Below are 17,619 nucleotides of genomic sequence, written 5' to 3' on the forward strand. Positions count from 1 at the left end.
GTGGGGGCTGATGGGCTCATCTCATGTTGAGATCCGCTTCCCCACCGAGGGAGTGGGGGCCGGACAGCAGCTGCCTGGAGGGTCTGTGTGTCTCGAGAGCACTCCCGGAGCTCGTGGTCTCAGAGCGGGGCTCGGGGCAGGTTTGCTGTGGCGCTGGAGGCCCGCGTCCCGGCCGTGGGCAGGGCCAGGCCCTCCCGAGGCCTCTCGCCTCAGCGTGTGGATGGCTGTCCTGTCCCTGCGTCCTCACGGGCTCTTCCTTCTGTGTGTGCCTGTGCCCCGGTCTCCCCTTCTTCCAAGGACACCAGGGCCCGCCCTCGTGACCGCACGTCGCCTCGGTCACCCCTGCACACACCCCCGTCTCCCGCACGTGGTCACTTTGCGAGGTCCTGGGGTGGGGACTCCCACAAAGGGATCTGGGGGAACAGAGTGGTGTTTGCACATCGTGAGCACGTCTTGTAAACTTGAGCTGTTGCTGTTCCTGTCTGTCGTGCCCACGTTTTCACAGGTCGCCTCCACTGACACCTGTCCTAACTGTTGAGGCCTGCCTGCCCCAGGAGGCCTTCCCCACACTCGGCGGGGCCCCCTGGGTGTGCGCCCAGGGCATGTGACTCCTTGGGGGACCCGCCCCCGCACCCCCAGCCTGGAGGGCCTTCCTAATTAAGAACGTGGTCACTGCACCGAGCTCTGGATGTTTCTGCCGAGTCCCCAGAGGGCCAGCGCCACTTGGAAGCACTAATTAAACCCGGAGAAAGCAGGAGGCAGGTGGGGGGACAGTGGGTCTTCGGCTTGGCCCCCAGGTCTCTGCCCTGCTGGGTCGGGTGGGGTTAGGCGTCACTCGGGGTCTGTCTGTTCTCTGCCCTGGAGGTGGGGGGGCAGCCTCCGTCCACAGAGCGGGGAGGGGAGTCCCTGAATTCCTGGAAGGAGGCGAGGACCCAGCTGGGGGTAGCCCTACCTTGATCTGCGAGGTGCCGGATCCTCCTGTCTCATCCCTGCACCGGGCAGGGCTCAGCAGGGCTGATCCCAGCCAGAGCGGGGTGCAGACGCCCAGCCGTCCCCCAGCCCGGTTTGAGAGAGGACCAGGGTCTGAACCACAGTCCCCTGCCTCCAGGGCCCCGCTGCCCCCGACAGTCAGCCCTGACCTCTGGGCCCAACCACCTGCCTCTCCCCTCACCCCTGGGGCCCAGCCGTTGCTCATCCTGCCCTGCACCCAGCTGCTGCCCTTCCAGGCCCAGAAGCCTCCTCAACGCCCCTGCTCCTGGCCATGGGCCCCTTCCAAGCTTCCGAGCTCGGCCCTCCTCCAAGGGTCCTCACGGCCTTGGAAGCACCAAGTGACCCCGAGAAAGGGCCATGGGGGCCACGCTCCAACCGCTTAGTGTGCGGAGGCTGGTGAGCAGGACACAGGCGCCCCAGGGAGGCAGGCTGGGGGCTGGGGAGCGGCGAGGGATGGCTGGCTGGCACAGAGGCTCAGCGGAGGGTGTGATCCTCCTGGGGGGGCGGGGGACAGGAGGGGGAGTCGCTTCCTGGCAGGGAGGCTTGAGGGGCGCCCTGCGCGGAGGTTGCCGGCATTTCCCAGGTGGTGGGAGCAGCGTGGGGACAGATGAGATGACAGATAGTCTGTTTTAGAGCTAACAGGGCATGTCTGCCCGTCTGCCTGGTGGAAGTCTCTCTAATCACCAGAGAATGGAGGGTCCCCCCTCCCCATGCTCCCTCTGTCTGCAGCTGCGCCCACGGCCGCCGCTCAGCAGGGAGAGCCCACAGGTGCTCCCGGGGCGGCAGTTGGGGCTCCCGGGCAAGGCCCCTGACCTTGTTCCCAGGTGCCCGTCGCGAACTTGATGGGGCTCGGGGCTCCAGGCAGGTGGGCGGGACCCCCTGCCCGCCGGCTGCCCCTCCCCCAGCCTTTCCTGCCCGGGAAAGTGCCATCTGGCCCTGCTGTCTTCAAGCCGGGCTTTGTCCTGCCTCAGGCTGATGGGGGCCGCCCCACCCAGAGATGGTGCATGGGCCCCTCACTCTGGCATCTGGTCCAGCAAACGGGGCCAGGAGTGGCCTTAGCTCCTCCCCAGGCCGTGCGCACATGTCCCCTGCGAGGCCTCCGCCGTCTGGGGCTGCCAGCCTGGAGTCAGTGCCTGGGTCCCCTCACTGCGGGGCCCAGCGTTTCCTGGGGGCCGCCCTGTACCTTGGGGCCTCAGGCTCTAGCCGCTGCGTCCCCACCCAGGCAGCAACCACCACCCCCCCGCCCCGCCCCTGGTCAGTCTAGCCCAGACCCCGGGCACAGGGTTCAAGGCCTCACCCCTCTTGTGCTGGCTGCGCCCTGCGCCAGTGGCGGGGGTGTGAGGGGGTGCAGCTGTATGTGCAGGACCCGCGTCCTGTGCACGTCCAACAGGCGGGGGCCCCTGGGCAGGGTCAGTCATGGGGACCCATCCAGGGCCTTGGGGACTGGAGGGGAGTGCTGGCTTCCTGCCCTGACTTGCGTGGGGGGCTCGCCCTCGACCCCCCCAAGCCTGGTGAAGCCCGCCTGGGAAAGAGGGAGTCAGAGTCCACGCTCTGTGAGGGGCGGCCTGCCATTCGGGGTGGGAGCACGGGTGGCCTGGCCACGGCATGGCCCGCGGCCCATCTCCTGCAGTGAACGCTGCTGCCGTCTTCTGGGGCCCAGGAGGTGCCACAGCCGCCTGCCCGGGTGTTCCGTAGACACGGTGATGGGTGGGCCCCTCCTCTCTCCGGGGGCTGTGTGGTCCCTCCTGTGCCCCCTGCATGGGGAGCGAGGTGACCTGAGGCTCTGCCGCCCCCATCTTCTGACTCCAGTGGGGGAGATGCCAGGCAGACAGCGGAGGGTGTCTCCCTGACCCGCTGCGTCCTGCTCTCCTGTTGCTAACCGGGGTGGCTGGGCCAGGCTTGACGCCAGGTGAGGAGGGCACCGTGCGGCCTGGCGAGGGAGGGCCTGGTGCGTGGAGCTCTCGGGTCGGGGAGGCCAGGCAGCCGCGTCCTCCTTGGCCGCGTGGCGACAGGACCCTGGGCCAGTGGCTGTTAATGCTCCACGCCTGCCGCTTGCTCCCTTCTGGCCGTGTCAGCGACTGGAGTGACCGAGCCTCTCCACGGCCTGCCAGCCTGCAGCCGGACATTCCTGCGGGTGGGCCTACAAGGTGTTCCTCTGTGTGGCCGGGGCTGGTGGGGCAACGCCTTTCCCTTCCTGCCTTGCATGAGCCCCTTCTGGTTTCCTGGGGTCTCCCCGCCACTGAACCCTCCAGGCCCCAGGTCCCTCTCTTGGACAGGAGTCTGGGCAGGCAGGCCCACAGCCCCCACCAGTGAGCAGAGGTCCCCCGACAGGTCTGGCCCCACAGCTGCCTGCTCTGGCCAGAGCCAGGGCCGACCAGGGTCTGTCTGGGGGGAACAGGCTGGCCTGTTTGGCCCGAGGCAGCGCCAGCTGCTCAGCCACGTCTTCCGGGGGGCACTGAGGCCCAGTGATCTGTGATGCAGGCCGGCAGCTGCCACCTGGGCCCCTGGGACGCCGGCGTGATCGGGTGATCAGGTGATCGGATGGGCGGTGGGCAGGGACTCAGCGGCTGTCACCCCCGCCGTGGCGTGGAGACTGTTGCAAGAATGTCTCCCTGAAGCTTGACCGCTCCTGTGTGTCCGGAGGAAGGCCTGGCCCGCTGCCGGTGGCCGAGCTACAAGCTGCCCCTCGGCCCTGACCTGCACTCTCTTCTCCAGCAGGATGCTAGCTCCCGGGGCGGCAGCAGTGGCCGCGAGCGCCTCATCGTGGAGCCCCCGCTGCCCCAGGAGAAGGCGGGGGGCCCGGCCATCCCCTCACACCTGCTCAGCACCCCCTACCCCTTCGGCATCTCGCCCAGCTCGGTGGTGCAGGACTCCCGCTTCCCACCGCTGAAGTAAGTGTGGGCTGGGGGTTGGGCACGGTGTGGGGTGGGACCCCCAAGGTTCTGGCTGCCGCGAGTCCATACCAGCTGAGCCCGAGAGCTGCCTGGTGGTGGCTGCGCCCTGGGCTGGCAGCCCTGCTGGCCGTTGCCACTTGTGCCCGCCGTGGGCTCTCTGCCTGCTGACCCTAAACCCCCAGCCTGGCTCCTAGGGCCGGAGGTGGGGGGGTGGTCTCCCCACGCTGCAGGTAACAGACCCGTGCCCTCTGGTGAGGGGCCAAGGCGGCCCGAGGAGCGGCAGCTGCCCACCTCTGGGCCCTGGGCCTCCGGCAGGGACTGCCATTTCGAGGAGGGAGGTGGTGGCGGGGGGCTGGGCGGTGGCCCAGGGGCCCGGAGCTCACTTTCGCCGTCCCCTCCCGCCCGCAGCCTGCAGCGGCCTGTGCACCACGTGGTACCCCCCAGCACGGTGACTGAGGACTACCTGAGGAGCTTCCGGCCCTACCACACGGCCGAGGACCTCCGCGTGTCCTCCCTGCCTCCACTCGGCCTGGACCCGGCCACCGCCGCAGCCTACTATCACCCCAGCTACCTGGCCCCGCACCCCTTCCCGCACCCGGCCTTCAGGTGAGGCGTCCGGACGCCCCCAGCCGCCCGCGGGCAGACCCCGGTCTGAGACCAGGTTCCCCGAGGGGGGGACTGTGGGGTGGGCCGCTCCCCCAGCCTCTGGATGAGCCGTCCAGAGCTTACTCCTGGAGGGAGACTCTCGCGCCAGCTGGCCTCCCTGGCTCCTCCACTTCCACTCGGGATTCCCCAGGCACATGTGACTGTTAGTACCCGGAGCAGACGGCGCTGTGCCTCCACTCTGTGTAGGAGCTTCCCGGGTCAGATGGTCAGACCTGGAGGGGCCCCATGAGCTGAGGGGTGGCCGGCGGGGCCTTGTGGCCTCTGGGAGTGCAGGGCTTTGGGGCTGGCTGTAGAAGGGGGCTCTCTGGGACCTTTGTGGAGGCCCTGTCCACTGCTCCCGCATTAGTACCTGTGCCTGGCGGGGAGCTGGGTCCTGCCTTCCTCTCCACCGTGGCCGCTCACCGGCCCCCTCTGCCCCCACAGGATGGATGACTCCTACTGCCTGTCAGCCCTGCGGTCCCCCTTCTACCCCATCCCTGCCCCCGGCTCCCTGCCCCCGCTGCACCCGTCGGCCATGCACCTCCACCTTTCGGGTGTCCGCTACCCGCCTGAGCTCTCCCACTCATCCCTGGCAGCGCTGCACTCAGAGCGGATGTCCAGCCTGAGCGCCGAGAGGTAAGCCAGCCCAGTTCGAGAGCCCGGCTGGGCCAGCTGTGCTTGGACAGGCCATCCCTGCCCTCGGCCTGCTTGTCTGCAGAAGGGGTACTGCCGGGAGCTCCCAGCCGCTGTCTGGAGGCCACGTCCTCACAATCGCTGGCTGCGGGCGGGAGCTTTCCAGGCTCCTGGAGAGTCTCTGTCCACGGCTTTCAGTCTCCAGTGGACGCTGAGTTTTTTCTTGGCGCGTTAGCCAAAGCAGAACCTGGCCCGCGGCCCGTTCCCGTTGGGAGGGGGAGAACCCCGGGTTCACGTGTGAGTGCCTCGCTCCTGGGGGTTCTCCCGCCACGGAGGTCACATCCCTGTCCTTACCTCCAGGCTGCAGGTGGACGAGGAGCTGAGGCGGGAGAGGGAGCGCGAACGCGAGCGGGAGGCCGACCGCGAGCGCGAGAAGGAGCGGGAGCGTGAACGCGAGAAGGAGCGCGAGCGCGAAAAGGAGCTGGAGCGCGAGAAGGAGCGTGAACTGGAGCGCCAGCGGGAGCAGCGCGCCCGCGAGAAGGAGCTGCTGGCCGCCAAGGCGCTGGAGCCGGCCTTCCTGCCCGTGGCCGAGCTGCACGCGCTGCGGAGCCACGCCGCCGAGGAGCGGGCCAAGCCCTCGGAGCAGCTCACCCCAACCCGCGCAGGTACCCGGGGAGGGGCGGGCCCCGAGGCGGCCGCGCGCCGTGTGATCAAGCCTGGCGGCTTCGGTCACGGTGGGGACGGGGGCGGGGGGGCGAGGGGCGGCCCGGGGGCCGGGAGCCGAGGACAGGGATGTCCGCTGGCAGGATTCAGACTTGGTGTGAAGGCCGGTGGATAACTGAGATTGTGCACTGTACTGAGACTGTGCGCCATAGTACAACCAAATTCTTAGAGATGATAGTTTGGAGTATTTTTTTTTTTTGGAGTATTTTTTAAGCTTAGTTGTTAGCGTACTTTATTTTACTAAAACAGTGAATTTGCACAGCAGCCTATCTAATCTTCATTCTTAGCGTACTTTATCTCACTATACTTACGTACAACCTTAGTTCGCATGGTTGTCTAACCACTGTCTGGGGATCCCCCCCAGAGCTCAAGTCCGCTCTGCTGCGAGTGTGAGCCCGCCCAGGTTGACCCTCAGACAGGCGGGACCCCCAGGGAGCAGCTGTCTCGCCGTTCCTGGCCTGGCCCCACGGAAAGGGGGCGGCCTTCTCCAAGGAGGCGGGGCGGGAGGGGCGGGGCTGCACCAGGACCCCGCCCCGCCCTGACGGCCTCCCCCGCCCACAGAGAAGCTGAAGGACGCGGGCCTGCAGGTGCCCAAGCCTGTGCAGCACCCCCTGCACCCGGCAGCCGCCCCGCCCCACACGGCTCCCGGCCTCCTCGCCAGCCACGGGCTCTTCTCGCTGCCGGGCAGCAGCGCGGCCACAGCCCTGCTCCTGCAGCGCACCAACGAGGAGGAGAAGTGGCTGGCGCGGCAGCGGCGCCTGCGGCAGGAGAAGGAGGACCGCCAGTCGCAGGTGTCCGAGTTCCGGCAGCAGGTGCTGGAGCAGCAGCTGGACCTGGGCCGGCCGCCGGCGCCCGCGGACCCGGAGCACCGGCCGGAGAGCGCCAGGTGGGGCCCGGGGCGGGGAGCGGGGGGAGCCTGCGTTTAGCGAGTGCCTCTGGTCTGGCTGCCTGTGGAGTGCTGTCACTTGGGTTCTGTGTCACCTTCTAAGACCCCCGTCTGAGCCGGGAGGAGGGAGACCGGGGAGGAGGAAGGTGCTTGCTTCAGGGGCTTCATCCGCCAGGAACTGTGTCCACAGCCGGCCGGGCCCCTCCGGGCAGGCTTGGTGCCTGAGGGGGGCAACCGAGAAGCTTCCATGGATACTTAATCTCTGTGCTAGCATCTCTCTCTGTCCAAACTGGAATGAGAAGGGGACTCCCTTTGATTTTTAATCATACAAAAAGTTGATTTTATTGCTTTTATAATTTTTAAAAAAAATAACCCATTTTTTCCTGCCCTATTGTAAAAAAAAATTTTTCCGAGGCTTTTAAGCCTGTTTTTGGGACCCTGGCTGCTGACACTCACTTTGTGAGCTGGGCCCCTTCTCGGAGCTGACCCTGGGCCTCGCTGCCCCCACCTGCTTATCTGGCTGTCACCCCGTGTACCCCCTGCCCCACCCCAACATCCCTCCAGGGCTCCTTCTGAAGACCCAGGTGGAGACCTTCAGCCAGAGTTGGTGGCAGGAGCGGGTCTAGGCCTGGGGGACACTGGGCCCTGCCCCCGTCTCCTCTGCTGTGCACAGAGTTCAGGCGGGAGGGCTTCTGAGCCTCTTCCCAGCCCTCGGCGTCCATGGTGCCGCATTCTCAGGATGAGAAACACTCAAGGTGTCTGGGACAGAGGTGTGAGTGTCCACTTGGCTCCCTCCCTCTTTGCTCCAGCTCCTGTTGGCCAGTGGGTTTCTGTATCCTGGGCGCGGCTGACCCATCCAAGCCCCTGCCTCGGCATCCACTGATCAGGGCGCCCGGGGAGGATTCACCCGGCTAGCTGGGTGTGGCCGGGAGTGAACCACGCTGGGGCCCCTGGCTGGGTCTCCTTCCTGCTTGGTCAGTCTGGCCGCAGTGAGCCAGGCTGGACTGTCTGCTGCACACGGTCCCTCTGCTGCTCTGGGCCCCCTCGGAGCCACACAAGGGCTGTCTCCTCTACTTCTGAGCTGCCCCCGGCTCCCGTGAGCCCCTAGGGGACCGGGTGAGCCAGTGGTACACGTCCACCAGCTCCTGACGAGTTCAGGGCACGCTGCCTCCCTCGGCCTGGGGCACCAGGATCCCAATGCAGCCATCAGGGCCTGTGGGCTGCTGCCCCAGCAGGCGTGGCCTCTGCCCCCTGGCCAGGTGGTCCCCAAGGCACCGTGACGTTCTTTTGGGGCCCTGTGATCAGAGCTAGAAAACCAGTCTGTGTTTGGCTCCAGTGCAAGAAGTTATTCATTCTGGTACCAAGTTTTATGCCTTTGCCGTTTACTTGGGGATTCACAGCTCTTTGATGCGGCTGGTCCCCTTTGGTATCTGCCCAGCAGCAGTGCACCGGCCTCGGGGGCTGTGGTGAGCCAGCCCCCTCCTCAGGCAGGAGGAGCCCTGGGCACCTGCCTCGTGTGCCTGCCGTGGGCTGTGTCCCTTTCCCTCCAGTCCCCTTAGATCTTGCCCTCGGTCACCTTGGCAGCATGGGGCTTCCCTTAGAAAGTAGGTAAACTTTGGAAAGAACAGCAGCCAAATAGTCTTTTGAAGGTTGAATTTGAATTTTGTTTTAAATGCACCAGGAAGAGAGGCACTTGGTTCGGCCTTGAGGCAGAGCTGCTGGTCTGAGGCCAGTGGGAGGGTCATGCGCTCTGCTGGTGACCTGGCTCTCAGGACAGGCCCTGGTCTGGTTGTCAGAGACCCTCTGGGTGTAGCTGCTGCTCCCCAGGCACGTGGGGTCGCTTCAGTCCTGATGGGAACCACCAGCAGGGAGCAGCTAGCCATGAGGGTCTCCTTGGAGGGTCTCCCCCAGTCCACTTGGCCAGGCAGACCCCTCAGGCTGATCTCTTGCCGCCGTCTGTGAGCACGGTGTGGGGAGAGGAGGCCAGCCCATCCCCACCGTCTCCCACGGGTGGCATGCCTTGGGCCCTCTCGGAAGCTGGTCTGCACTGGCTAGCGGAGGACGTGGGTCCCTCGACTGCAGAGCGGAAGGCACGTCCTCCCTCCAGCCCTGGGGAAGGGGCCTACAGGACTGGCTGGGGCTCCCAGCCCGGGCCCTTGGCTGATGGCTGCTCCTGCCCCCACCCCCCTAGGCCGGGACCGAACCGCCACGAGCCGGGCAGCCGCGAGCCCCCACAGCACTTTGGCGGGCCCCCGCCCCTCATCTCGCCCAAGCCCCAGCACCACTCGATGCCCACGGCCCTCTGGAACCCCGTGTCCCTGATGGACAGCTCGCTGGAGCCACGGCGCGCCCCGGAGAGCCACCCCCAACATGGCCACCCCACCCCGTTTGAGCCCAGCCGCCCGGCCGCCGTCCCACTGGTGAAGGTGGAGAGGGTCTACTGCCCAGAGAAGGCGGAGGAGGGGCCCCGCAAGCGCGAGGCCGTCCCCCTGGACAAGTACCCGCCGCCGCCCCGGGAGCCAGGGGCCCTGGAACCGCAGGCCTTCCCCCCGGGGCCCGGGCCCTTCCTGGCGGAGCTCGAGCCAGCCACCCCGACTGTCTTGGGCCAGCCCCGGGCCTCGCTCGCCCCGCCGGCCACCTTCGGGGAGCCCCCCGGACCCCTGAAGCCGGGCTCACCCTACCGGCCCCCGCCGCCTCGGGGCCCGGACCCGGCCTACGTCTACGATGAGTTCCTGCAGCAGCGCCGGAGGCTGGTCAGCAAGCTGGACCTGGAGGAGCGCCGGCGGCGGGAGGCCCAGGAAAAAGGTCTGGTCTCCCCTCCTCGCTCCTGCGCTTTCCCCCAGACTGCTGGCCCAGGACTCGGCCAGCAGCGCCCTGGGATTCCCCGGAAAGCCACAGAGAACAGGAGAACAGGCCCGGGTCGAGCGTGGCGCCTTCCACCCACAGAGCCCCTCAACAGCCAGGTGGGACCAGGGGTCCCAGCCTAGCTCCTGCCGGGTGCCAAGCCCAGCCTCACAGCCAGAAGCGGGGCCCCAGGTCACGTGAGGAGCACGTGTTTGGTCCTGGAAGGGCCACCCCTCCACTCACCTGTGAGGTGGCGGGTCTGGCCCTGGGCCCTCGGGCTCTGCTGTTCTGCACGGGACTCTGCGCGCAGACTCTGCGCCTTTGCAAGGACAGGGCCCCTGAGTGCCCTGGCCCTCCTGAGCAGGAGGGGGATCGGATGTGCAGACAGACCTGGGCTACCCTGGCAGTCCCTTGCCAGGGGGCTGTGTCAGCCCTGGTGCACACCTCGTGCCCTCACCGCCAGCCCTGAGGAGGCCTGGGGTCAGGGGTTAACGGATGCAGGGCCCAGGGTTGGGGGTGGTCAGGGGCAGCAGGGCCTGGCCTGTGGGTGGGCTCTCGGGTCCGAGGGGCGCCCCGTGTGCATCCCCTGGAAAGGTGAGCCCCCTTGCCTGGCTGAAGAGCTCCATTCCTGCCTCCAGGATACTACTACGACCTGGACGACTCCTATGACGAGAGCGATGAAGAGGAGGTCAGGGCCCACCTCCGCTGCGTGGCCGAGCAGCCGCCCCTCAAACTGGACACATCCTCCGAGGTATCTGGGGTCTCACCGCTGTTGGGCCCTGGGCTGGGCTGTGGGCACCCCTCTCGGCTTCCCCGCGCCGGCTGAGATGCCTTCCGGGCGCCCTCCTCCCCCTCCCCGGGCCAGCCCGGAGCGTCCTCAGCGCAGCCTTCGAGGCCCAGGAGGCCCCGGGGTCAGCGGGAGCCTCTGCCCGTGGTTTCAACCTCATTTGTTTTCTTTCCCAATCTAGAAGCTAGAGTTTTTGCAACTTTTTGGCTTGACCACCCAACAGCAGAAGGAGGACTTGCTGACCCAGAAGCGGAGGAAACGCCGGCGGATGCTGAGAGAGCGCAGCCCGTCGCCCCCGACGGCGCGGAGCAAACGGCGGACGCCTTCGCCCAGACTGGCGCTGTCCACCCGCTACAGCCCCGACGACATGAACAGCAGCCCCAACTTCGAGGAGAAGAAAAAGTTCCTGACCATCTTCAACCTGACCCATATCAGTGCCGAGAAGAGGAAAGGTGAGGCGGGGCCGGGCTGGGCCTCGGGACAGGCTCGCCAGGGTGGCCGGGGGTCTCTGAGGAAGCAGGTGGGGCCGTGGGCTCTCGGGGTTGAAGTCGGCCCTCGGCTCTCATGGACTCGTACCCCCGTCTCTTTGCCACCACGCCTCTCTCTGTGGGAAACTCACATGGCCCCTCCAGAGCGTGCTTTCTCCTGTGTCGTCCTGGGACACTGAAGGGGGCTGGTGTCCTGAGTAGTCAGCCGTGGCCTCCCACCTGCTCTTGTCCCCACCTGGGTCTCACAGTGCCTGCGGTCGCTGGGTCTCCGCTGTGCGGGCGGCTCACGTGGCCGCCGTTGCTCCTTCTGATGGCAGGAGGTGTGGGTGGTCCGAGGCCACAGGGCGGGGCCGGGCTGACACCACCCCGCATGGACGGCTCACCCTTCCGGCCCAGTCTGGCCACAAGGGGTGACTGGGCTGGAATCTGAACTCGCCTTCTGGGGCACCCCTTCCCTGGTCCGCGCCTCATGCTTGCTCAGTGCCGCGGGAAAACTCGACCTTTCTGGACCACATGCCCACACTGTCCCCGCTTGCTGAGGCCTGGTCACCTCTTTCTGGAAGGAAGTTGAGGAAAGCAAGAGTGCTTGTCGGTCATTTTAGTTGCTTCCACTCATTTCGTTCGTTTTGGGCTGCACCGGTGGGCCTGGATTCCTGCTCTCCCTTAAAGAGGCAGTGATGGGACCAGGACACATCCCTGAGAACGTGAAGGGTTTTGTTTGAGAAGCACGTCTCTCGGCCTGACTCAAATCCTAAGGAGGTTGGGCGAGGAGCCCCTGAACTGCGGGGTCACACGGGGTGTGTGCGTGTGTGTCCCTCTTCCCTGGTGGCAGCTGACACAGGAGCCTTGCTTGTGGCAGGAGCAGCGGGGAGCTGACCGCCCCGGGAGAGAGCCTGCCCGCCCCGAGGCGCGGTGTGGCTTTTCAGGGTTGCTTCCTGTGTTGAGGCCAACTGTTTAAAATGAGAATTCTCCCACAGAGGCCCGCAGATACCTGTGACTCGCCACATGCACGCACCGTTGTTCTTGGAACACCTGAAACGTCAGGGGGTGGCAGCCCAGGAGTCCGGGCTCTAAAGTGAACTTTCTTCCTCTAAAGCCAGCCTGTGCCCATGGCTTCGTGTCTCGTTCTGAAGGACTCGCGCCTGCCGGCTGCAGCCTGAGCTACACTCCTGCTCCTCTGCCCGCTCAGGAGTGGCGCGATCCCCCCCCGGTAATCTCGGGCTGCTTTTCTCACAGACAAAGAGAGGCTTGTTGAGCTGCTCCAGGCCATGAAGCAGAAGGCGCTGTCCGCCGCAGTGGCAGACCCGCTCAGGAGCTCTCCGAGGGACAGTCCTGCCGTGTCCCTGAGCGGTAAGGCCAGCCCCATCCGCCACCCCCGGGACTGTCCCGGGGGTGCCCAGGGCCGCAGGCCACCGACCACCCCAGGTCGTCTTCCTCCCGGACACGGCGGGCTTCTTTCTCCCTCTCCTTTCTCTCTCTCAAGCTTCCTGCGCGTGAGACGATCTCAGCGGAACACGGTGCCACCAGTCACGATTTCAGGGGTGTGGGGTCCTGACTCCTCCGGCGGACTCGGCCTGGTGGCAGGTGTGGCCGCCGTCCGTTCCTCCCGCTGTGGCCCAGGTTTCAGTTTCAGCACTTGCCGCCTGGGCTGTGTGCTCCTGGCGTGTGTCTCAGAGGCCCTGTGATACCTGATTTCTCTCTCTCTCTCCCTCTCACGGCTCTGACTCTGCTGTCCTGCTGACGAAGCAGGAAATGGTGGTGGTCTGGCCCTGTCCTTGGCCCCTGATTCAGTCTTTCTCTCTGGATCTGGCTGTGTAACTTCCTGCCTCTCGGATGACCAGAAGCAACTTGCTCCTTCCTTCACATTCTTCTTCCCAGACACCTTCCTGGGGCACCTTTCAAGGATGGCCTCGCAGCTTAAACACACCCCGTCTCAGACCAAACACTGCACGCTGACCTTTAATTAAATGGCTCCGGAGTCCGGGTCCTCCGTCCTAGGTTAGAGATCAGGGTCGGCCTGTTCACGTGTGGCTCTGACAGTGTCCCTCGCTTTTTGTCTCTTAAGAACCCACCACGCAGCAAGCCTGCCTGGACACGGAGAAGCCTGTGGGCATTGCCGCCTCCTTGTCCGACGTCCCAAAGGCCACAGAACCTGGGAGGCTAGGACAGCTCCGGCCCCCGGAGCGTGTCCAGGAGCCAGCCCCCACCAGCGCTGAGAAGGCCAGGCCGAGTGAAGCCCCCGGGGGCAAGAAGACCCTGAGCATGCTCCACCACGTCCGGGGCCCCGCGCCCAAGGACATCCCCGTGCCGCTGTCGCACAGCATCAACGGAAAGAGCAAGCCGTGGGAGCCCTTTGTGGCGGAAGAGTTCGCGCACCAGTTCCATGAGTCCGTCCTGCAGTCTACCCAGAAGGCCCTGCAGAAGCACAAAGGTGAGGAGGCCGCTAGGACTGGGGCGCACAGCACCTGGTGTTAGAGGCAGGCTCTGCCTCCCAGCAGAAGTCATTTGACTTTTTTGTAAAGCCCTTCCTTTTAGTAATGACAGGGGAGGAGCCTTTTTAGCAAAAATAGGATCCACGCCTTTCATGGTGCAAGGATCTCCTAGCCTGCCCACAGACTCACCTGGGAACACCACTGTCCCTTGATCACCAGACCCAGCGGCACTTGGTGGGACATTCTTGTTGCTCTGGTCCGTGCCTGAGCCCCTGGAGTCGAGATGCCCCTTGGACATCTCTGTGTGGGAGTCCCTACAGTTCAGAGTACAGGGGTCAGTATGTTTCATTCCCACTGAATCAAAGGTTGAAACTGACTAGAAAAGAATGCTCAGGGAGCAACAGCCGAGAGAAAATTATATGATTATTTTCACATTATTTTGCCGAAACGATTTTAAAAATTTTCCTCCTACGACCTGTGAAAAACTGAATAGACAGAGAAGCATTTTTAGATAAACAGGTCTGACGGTGTCAGTATCCTTCAGGTACAATAATGCTGTCAGCAGGGATGAAATGAAAAGCGAAGGGTAGTGGTTTTTGATGTGGATTTTAAAAAAAGCAAAACAAAACTCTCCTCTGTTGGATGTTTGTTGTGAGTTCAGAGTTTTCAAGAGGGGAGATGTTTTGGCTAGATTAAACCCCTGTGCTCCCTCTAAGACACACCCACAGAGGTTTTTTGGCAGCTTAAGGACTTCACTTTTCCTGCCTGATCTCAGCCCTTCCCTGACTTTACACTTGACTGTTTCCTCAGGACTTTAGCACCGTCCAGCCCCTGCCAGTTTGGGCCTCATGGGTCCACTGACTGCCCAAGGCTGCTGTCCACACAGGGAGGCGGAGCAGACCCGGCCTAGACAGGCCCAGGCTGTTCAGACTCTTGGCAGCATGGGGTGTGCTCAGGGACCAGAGTGCCTGTGTATCCTGGGAGAGGTGCAGACGCTTTACAGACCAGGGCGGCGCGGCTCGTAGCCTAACCCCGCCGAGCGCGTTGGCACACCGCGGTGACCTGGACCCAGTTCCGCTGCCACTGCGGCAGCGCGCTCCAGCCTTTCTGACGGAGCCGTCTCTGGTCTCCGAAGGACACAGGCCTCGCTCCACTCCATCGTGTCTGCTGGGACCTGTTGACACGTTGCCTGCCCCCGGGGCGTGTCCTGGGGGGCCCTGTGACAGCCGTCTCCCCTTCTCAGGAAGCGCAGCCGTGCTGTCGGCGGAGCAGAACCACAAGGTTGACGCGTCCGTCCACTACAACCTCCCCGAGTTGCAGTCCTCCAGCCGCCTGCCTGCACCCCAGCACAACGGGCAGCAGGAGCCCCCCGCCAGCAGGAAGGGCCCCCTGGTGCAGGAGATGGACCTGGACTCAGAGGAGGAGGAGGACGGAGAGGACGACGACGAGGACCCCCCCCGGCGCAAGTGGCAGGGGATCGAGGCCATTTTGGAAGCTTACCAGGAACACGTGGAAGGTACGGAGGGCCGGGGAGGCAGGCCAGGGTCCCGGGAAGAGTGTGCCAGGAGGCTCAGCGGGCTCATGATGCGTGCCGGTTTCCATTGCCAGACTGGGGACTGTTTTGAGTCACAAGGCCCAGGGCTCCTGGGCCACAAGCAGACAGGAGCCTCAGAACTGCTCCTCGGGCTTCTGGGGTGCCTGGGCTAGCTTGCAACAGCCATTCCTCACGGACATCCTCCCTGGAGGAACCTAGGCGCCGAGCGCCTGCCCCACCCGGCGTGACCGTGGACCTGGGCCTGCTCACCCACCGAGTCCTGTTGCGCTTCTGAGCGTTCTGTCCGTCCCCGCCCTGTGGCTACACACACAGGTCCGAGAAAAGGCAGTGTTTCACTCAGCCGAGCCCGCGTCTCCCTCTCTGGCATGCCTCGAGGGCTCTGTGTCTCAGGACGTGCCCACAGGCTCTGCGTCTCCTGGTGCAGCACTCAGCCCAGGTGGCCAGCCCTCGTCAGCCTCCAGAACGTCAGAACCCTGGCCGTTGCCACCTCCAGATTCTACTCATTGCTGTACTGTAGAGAAGTTTTTATCATGAATATCACGATCATTTCAGATATTTTGAAATAAGCATCGTAAAACCAGCTAAGTATTCAACACAGTCAAAAAGCATGCCCTCGTAGCCACGACAAGAGTATCTATTTTTATTGAAGTATGTATATATAGGTGATTTGTTAGTTCCAGCAAAATCAGTCTGTTGCACGTATATCCACTCTTTCACATTATTTTCCCGTATAGGCCATTAGAATTTTGAGCAGAGTTCTCTGTGTTAATACCAATCTCCCAATTTATCCCCCACCCCCATAATCAGAAGACTGTTTTCTGCATCTCTGACTTTATTTCTGTGTTGTAAATAAGTTCATTTGTACCATTTTTTTAGATTCCACATATATATGGAATCATACATTTGTGATACATGTTTTCCTCCAACTTACTTCACACATATGACCATCTGTGGGTCTGTCCGTGTTGCTGTGAGCGGCATTTCATGTTTTCTGTGGCCGAGTAGTAGTCCACTGTACATATATACCACGCTTGCTTTATCCGTTCCTCTGTCGATGGACATTTAGGTTGCTTCCATGTTTTGGCTGTTTAACAGTGCTGCTGTGAACATAAGATTGCATATATCTGTTCAGATTATTGTTTTCTCCAGATATATAGCCCCCAGGATTGGGACTGCTGAATCATATGGTAGGTCCCTTGTTAGTTTTTAAAGGAACCGCCATAGTCCTCTTCATAGTGGCTGCACCAATTTATATTCCCACCGACAAGAGGAGGAGGGTTCCTTTTCTCCATACCCTCTCCAGCATTTACTGTAGACTTTTTGATGGTCGTTCTGAATGGGGTGAGGTGGTGGTTTGCTTTGCATCTCTGATAATTAGTGATGTTGAGGATCTCTTCAGCCATCCGTATGTCTTTGGAAAAATATCTATCTAGATGTTCACCCAGATGGTGAAGTGGTGGTCCAGTGGTTAAGAATCCACTTTCCAGTGAGGAAAGTGTGGGTTCAATCCCTAGTCAGGGAACCCAAGATTAAGAAAAATAAGGGGGGGATCTGCACCCATTTTTGGATTAGGTTGGTTTTTAAAAATATTGAGCTACATGAGCTGTTTGTATATCTTGGAGATTAAATTCCTTATTGGTTGCATCTTTTATAAATACTTTCTCCTATACTATGGGTTGTCTTCTTGTTTTATGGTTTCCTTTGCCATGCAAAAAAGCCTTTAATTCGGTCCCACCATTTGTTTTTGTTGTCATTATTTTAGGAGGTGGATCAAAAAAGAGCTTGTTGCAATTTATGTCAAAGATTCTTCTGCCTCTGTTTTTCTCTAAGGGCTTTTTATAATAACCAGCCGTACATTTAGGTCTTTATCCATTTTGAATGTGCCTTTGTGTATGGCGTTGGTGCTATTTCATTCTTTTATATACAGTTGTCTAGTTTCCTCAGCACCACTTATTGAAGAGACTGTTAAAACACATTTATTCCTGAAGATGTGAAGCTCAGTATCTTTCGGAAAGTCAGAGGTTTTACTTGTTAAAATGATAAATTTCTAACAGCTTAAAAGTTTTTGTGTCTAAGCCTTTTATCTTTCTTGAAAAATGCATCTTAAGGCTGTAAGTTGTTGCTGTTTCCTAAGCTGCGTCCCTTAAATTGCCTTTCAATGCTGTGTCCTCGGTCTTTATTCCCCTGGGTTGGGTTACTTTAGTAACATCTAGTCACCAGCACGATCTATAGGGCAGGGAGCCATGTGGTCCAAATGAGAGAGCTTTGACCAGCTGCTCTGGAGAGAAGAGGCCACGCGCCGGGCCTGGGGCCCTGCGTACAGAAGACGTCACCCTGGCTTGTCTTTTCAGAGCAAGATCTGGAGCGGCAGGTGCTGCAGGCGCAGTGCAGGCGGCTGGAGGCGCAGCATTACAGTCTCAGCCTCACGGCCGAGCAGCTCTCCCACAGCATGGCGGTGAGTCTCAGGGATCGGACTGGCTCCGGGGGGGCTTTCTTGACCCCACAGTGGTTATTCTCATTCAGCCTTTCGAGTCTGGGTTCAGGAGCACCCATGCAGACAAGTTTTGAAGGGAAGTTGTGCTCTTGAGAGGGGTTAAATTCAGCAGTCACCTGAGGAGGGAGTGTCGTCTGTTCGCAGAACATGGGTCTGGAAGGGTCGGGGGCGGGTGTACTGCCCGTATCAGTCTTCCCCCGTGCCGCGCTCAGGAGGATGGAGGGAGGGGGCCAAGCTCTTGGGACAGG

At 62.3% G+C, this 17,619-nt stretch overlaps 1 protein-coding gene across 4 annotated transcripts in view; it reads left to right on the top strand.

Moving 5' to 3' along the window:
* Positions 1 to 17,619, top strand: part of GSE1 (Gse1 coiled-coil protein) — a 394,776-nt gene that overhangs the window by 373,153 nt on the left and 4,004 nt on the right. Inside the window, exons 5-16 of one of the 4 annotated variants that reach the window (XM_018061807.1) lie at positions 3,706 to 3,881; positions 4,293 to 4,490; positions 4,974 to 5,165; positions 5,523 to 5,827; positions 6,447 to 6,771; positions 8,963 to 9,576; positions 10,254 to 10,366; positions 10,584 to 10,854; positions 12,127 to 12,240; positions 12,956 to 13,321; positions 14,566 to 14,838; positions 17,229 to 17,332. In XM_018061807.1, coding sequence (XP_017917296.1) covers positions 3,706 to 3,881; positions 4,293 to 4,490; positions 4,974 to 5,165; positions 5,523 to 5,827; positions 6,447 to 6,771; positions 8,963 to 9,576; positions 10,254 to 10,366; positions 10,584 to 10,854; positions 12,127 to 12,240; positions 12,956 to 13,321; positions 14,566 to 14,838; positions 17,229 to 17,332 — 3,051 coding nt within the window. The remainder of the gene's footprint in view (positions 1 to 3,705; positions 3,882 to 4,292; positions 4,491 to 4,973; positions 5,166 to 5,522; positions 5,828 to 6,446; positions 6,772 to 8,962; positions 9,577 to 10,253; positions 10,367 to 10,583; positions 10,855 to 12,126; positions 12,241 to 12,955; positions 13,322 to 14,565; positions 14,839 to 17,228; positions 17,333 to 17,619) is intronic. The other 3 variants (XM_018061809.1, XM_018061808.1, XM_018061810.1) reach the window with 3 other exon arrangements.

Source organism: Capra hircus, chromosome 18 (genome assembly GCF_001704415.2).
Source record: "Capra hircus breed San Clemente chromosome 18, ASM170441v1, whole genome shotgun sequence".
Classification (NCBI taxonomy): domain Eukaryota; kingdom Metazoa; phylum Chordata; class Mammalia; order Artiodactyla; family Bovidae; genus Capra; species Capra hircus.